This window comes from Mastomys coucha, unplaced genomic scaffold, assembly GCF_008632895.1.
Source record: "Mastomys coucha isolate ucsf_1 unplaced genomic scaffold, UCSF_Mcou_1 pScaffold5, whole genome shotgun sequence".
Taxonomy (NCBI): domain Eukaryota; kingdom Metazoa; phylum Chordata; class Mammalia; order Rodentia; family Muridae; genus Mastomys; species Mastomys coucha.
In genome coordinates this window covers 6,473,101-6,477,247 of record NW_022196911.1, presented here as the reverse complement: position 1 = coordinate 6,477,247, position 4,147 = coordinate 6,473,101, and the positions used below count along the sequence as shown (strand labels likewise).

General features: G+C 49.0%; 1 protein-coding gene across 3 annotated transcripts in view; it reads left to right on the top strand.

The window, feature by feature from the left end:
- Positions 1 to 1,995, top strand: part of LOC116079190 (FERM domain-containing protein 1-like) — a 153,188-nt gene extending 151,193 nt beyond the window's left edge. For all 3 annotated transcript variants that reach the window (XR_004113799.1, XM_031355030.1, XM_031355028.1), the window contains exon 4: positions 1,751 to 1,995. Coding sequence is in view for 2 of the 3 variants with exons in the window: in XM_031355028.1 (XP_031210888.1) it covers positions 1,751 to 1,903 (153 nt within the window). In the remaining variant the exon portion in view is untranslated. The remainder of the gene's footprint in view (positions 1 to 1,750) is intronic.
- The last annotated feature ends 2,152 nt before the right edge of the window (positions 1,996 to 4,147 follow it).

Here is a 4,147-nt window from a genome sequence, read left to right as displayed (position 1 = left end):
AAGGCACCCTTCCTGAGTCTGCAGGAGTAGGTGAGAGCTCACCTCTTTGATGAGCAGGCAACCTATACCTCTCCTAAACCTGACTAGAGCCACACCGGGGAGGACACACCCTCACTTGTGAGATAGGCTCATCTGGGACCCTGTGCTCTGATGTATGTCACAGGCAGCTCCTGTTGTTCTTGCTGACAGTTCACATACCCAGCTAGCCTCATCTCAGACAGTCCTATGAGGAGGGCTATTTGGTTCCTTCAGTGTTGGCAGGAAAGTGCCCAGGACAGGATGGGGCACAGCAGTGTGTATGGGCAGTGCTCCTGTCTTGGCCCTGCTTACTAGTCTCCTCTTCATTCTCCTCATGCTCCTCCACCACCCTCAGCAGCTACCCAGAGACCTTTGCGGGACTGTGGGTCCTGCTAATCAGGATGTTGGGCACAGGTAAGGAATCCATACAGCCCTTGTGGCTCCTGTACCCTGCCTACCTAAGACTTCCAAATATGGTCCTCAGGGTCCTGGAGAGTCCTCTACAGGCAGCCCTGGAGGTATGCCAGGTTCTTGGGAACACTGGGTTTAGCAGTAATTCTCTGCTTCAGGCTCAGGGCCTTAGTGAGAGCATTTATTGAATGGCACACCAGGTCCAGAACTGTGGAGTCCTCCAATGGTGGAAATGCAGAACAGCAGAACATTATTTCCACCTTTCTTTACCTCTACCTGGTTCTAATGGGCTGCTACAAGACCCACTGGAGACCTAAGAAACCTGAGTTCCCACCACCATAGGACTCCAGAGAGAATAAACCCCCACCCCTGGAAAACCTGGGTAGAGGACAGTGCAGGCTATCTGTTCCTGAACTGGCTCTGAACTGGCATAAAGGCTGATTGACCAGGAGGCATGCCTGATGCTGGACTCACAGAGTTAGGGACAGATAGCAACTGGGAAGAGAGAGCATGAGAGGCAATCACAACAGAGTCCAGGCCTAGAGGGGAGCCAACCCATTTAATAGAGGAGCATATGCCATCCCAAAAGGCTCTCAGCTCAAGGCAGTACTCTGAAGAACTGACCGAATAACAAGCCCTGTGCATGGCTTTCCTACCTGCGGTATGTGTACAGTCCTCAGAGCAGAGCCTAAAGTCTGACAAGGCTGAAAAACATAAGTTTCCCCATCAATGTGGAGGCAACTCTCAGCTGATGGGAGGGACCCACACAGTCAGTGAGTGGAGAAGTTTGCTTAAGTGAAAGGTGGCCCTCCTAAATTCTCAGATGCTTCCAGGATAGTGTGTGGTGACCACATCCAGAGCTGTTCCTGAAAGACATAAGTGCAAAAGGACAACAATGGGGAGAGAACCCAGGTCTTGCCAGCATCTCTTGAGCCAGTGTGGACCCAAAGAGGTCCTGTGTCATGGCATGGAGGCTCCAAAGAACTTCTAGGTTCCATCTGAACCACACATGTACCCATATCCCAGCCTGGGAGAATACAAAAGTATCAGAAATTATCAGGGTTCCTAAGGTAGGCTGGGATATGGAGCTGATGTGTGCTGGGATGTTTGGAAGAAACAGCATGAGGCAACCGATAGGGAAGTGTGTCATGTGAGCTAAGACAGAGCACACCAACAGGATGGCCTATCATGCCAAGGATAGATCAACTATGGCAGAATTAGAAAGGTCTGGGTAGAGTTGGAAGTCCTGGGATTGTAGAAACACCAATAGCACCAACAGTCAGGGTGAGAACTAACACCACACTGGTGTCTCTCTCTGCAGGTTGGGAGACCGAGGCTGACCAGTGGTGACCAATATGTCCTCAGCTTGGACAATGTGTGTCTGCCCAATAATCCAGTCAGCTCCAAAGACCCAGAACTGGCTACTGCTGGATCTCCTAGATCACAACTCTGTAGTTCCCCTTCCCATGTCTAATTTATAAGTACTGTAACCAACACAAAGGCCTCCCTAGCAGTATGTCCAAGTTCCACAGGAGACCCTGCACTAGCTATGCAAATAAGACACAATCAGATGCACTGGGAACGAACCCTTACTCCTTTCCTCAGGCTGTGGAGGCTGCCTCCACCTGCATGACGGTGTTGCTGGGGCAGTGGTATAGGGATGTTTAGAGTTTCCTCTCCTCACCTTAGTCAAGGAGGTCCAGGGCCATTAAGCAGGTGCAGTTCATGGGCTCTGGGCACGTATAGGATGGGTTAACTACCCATGGAGGCTTCTGGATTCCTTTACTGCCCAAGGTCCAAAAAAGTACTTTATGTCCCTTTATATGGACAAGAGGAGACATGTATGTCACTGCTAATCACAGGTACTGAGTAATTGTGCCCAAAGGTGGACCCATTGGTGTGAGTGCTACATCTGGACATCCTTCTAACATTAGTCAGAGTGGAGGTCAAGTCTGACTGGCTGGGAGGGGCAGTATCTCCTCATATAAGCCTTCTTCTGTGTATCCTGAGCTCAGCTGGAACAGGTGGAGTTGAGACAGCCAGCCAGGATATCAGCTAGTGCAATGTTCTATTCCCTAGACAGTGTCATATAGAAAATCCTGGGAACTAGAGGAGGAGAAGGGCCCCCAAGGCTAGCTCAGGCTTCAATCCCAAAAGATCAGTGTTCCCCATTGGTACAAAATGAGGTTAGCTAGCCCTGACTGAGAAGCATAATATATTCCATTACAAAACCTTTGGGAGCAAAAACCCTAGCGGTAGGTGGGTTATGTGTCAAGTGTGGGTGCCCTGCAAGATGCAGGACTGCTGTCCACACACACAGACACACCTGCAGGTGCACATACAGTCACATACACGCATCCACGCACATGTGCATGCTTGCATGCACACACACAAACACACACACCACATTTGTACATAGGAATGTAGATAGTGATGATTATGTTGGAAGAATACCATAGTGTATTAGTCAGTGTTCTCTAGAGTCACAGAACTTATGACATGTCTCTCTATATTAAGGGAATTTGTTGGCATGACTTACAATCTGTACTCCAATTACCCCAACTATTGTCAGCTGTGACGACTGTTTCATAATGATTCTATTTCTGTCCTTCCTCTGGGCCTGTGCAGACACATGGGGAACTATGCCAAGTTTGCCTGGCTGCCAGGCTGTGCAAACCTTCAGACTGTGGTCATGATCCTTAGGGAATGGAAAGGACAACTAGAGACCAGGGTCTCTCCAAGCCCAAGAGAGAGCATAGGGCCAAGGTATGGGCATAAGAAGGGGTCCCGGCAGAGTCCTAGAGTCTCCTTCCATTATTCATCTATGGGGCTGGTGAAAGAACAGCACCACTCACAGTGCCTCTGGTCCCTGAACAGAACTCTGTTAACAGTTCTCTCATGCAGAGTGGCCTGGGGGTACTATGGCAGGTTCGGGTTGAAGGTACAGCAAGGTGTCCACCACCAAGAGATTCCCCCTGGGAATCTCCGAGACCTCACATTCTCATCTGTCAAACTGTCTCCAGTTGGCCCCAGAGGTGGGCTATGAATGGAACAGTGCGGCAGGTCCCTGGCAAACATCAGCTGTTTATGGCATACAGTGGCGGGAGGAGCAGTACAAACCTTTAATAGTGAAGGAGCTAAGAGAGATGGCTCAGTGGTTAAAAGCACTGAATGATTCCCAGCACACACATGGTTCCGATCAATCTGACCCTTTCTTCTGGCTTCTGTGGGCACCAGTCACACATGTGATACACAGATATGCACGCAGATAAAATATCCTTAGAAACAAAAACAAATGAATAACATTTAAGGGAATGATAATAACAGTGTTGGGGGTGATGACTAAATTGGTCTGGATAGTTTTGATACAGCTGGGCTCAACTGTCTTACTTGAGGAACTGTCTTACTTGCCACCATGTGTGAGGATTCCTGAAGTAAATGTTCCTGGCTGGATATGATAAATTCAGAAGGTGAATAGGGGACAGACATGGAGACTGAAGGCTCTCAAGCTTGCACAGCCCTTTTCTCTTACATATGCACTGCAGAGATAGCTCCAGTACCATTCACAGTAGCATCACTCCTGTGAACTTTGGAAGCTGTGCAGAGTAGAAGAAAAAGCTGCCACAAAGATGTTCCATCATCAGCCATATGTCTAGGCTTGTGTGTAGCTCATGATTGTTCTCTCTCTCTCTCTCTCTCTCTCTCTCTCTCTCTCTCT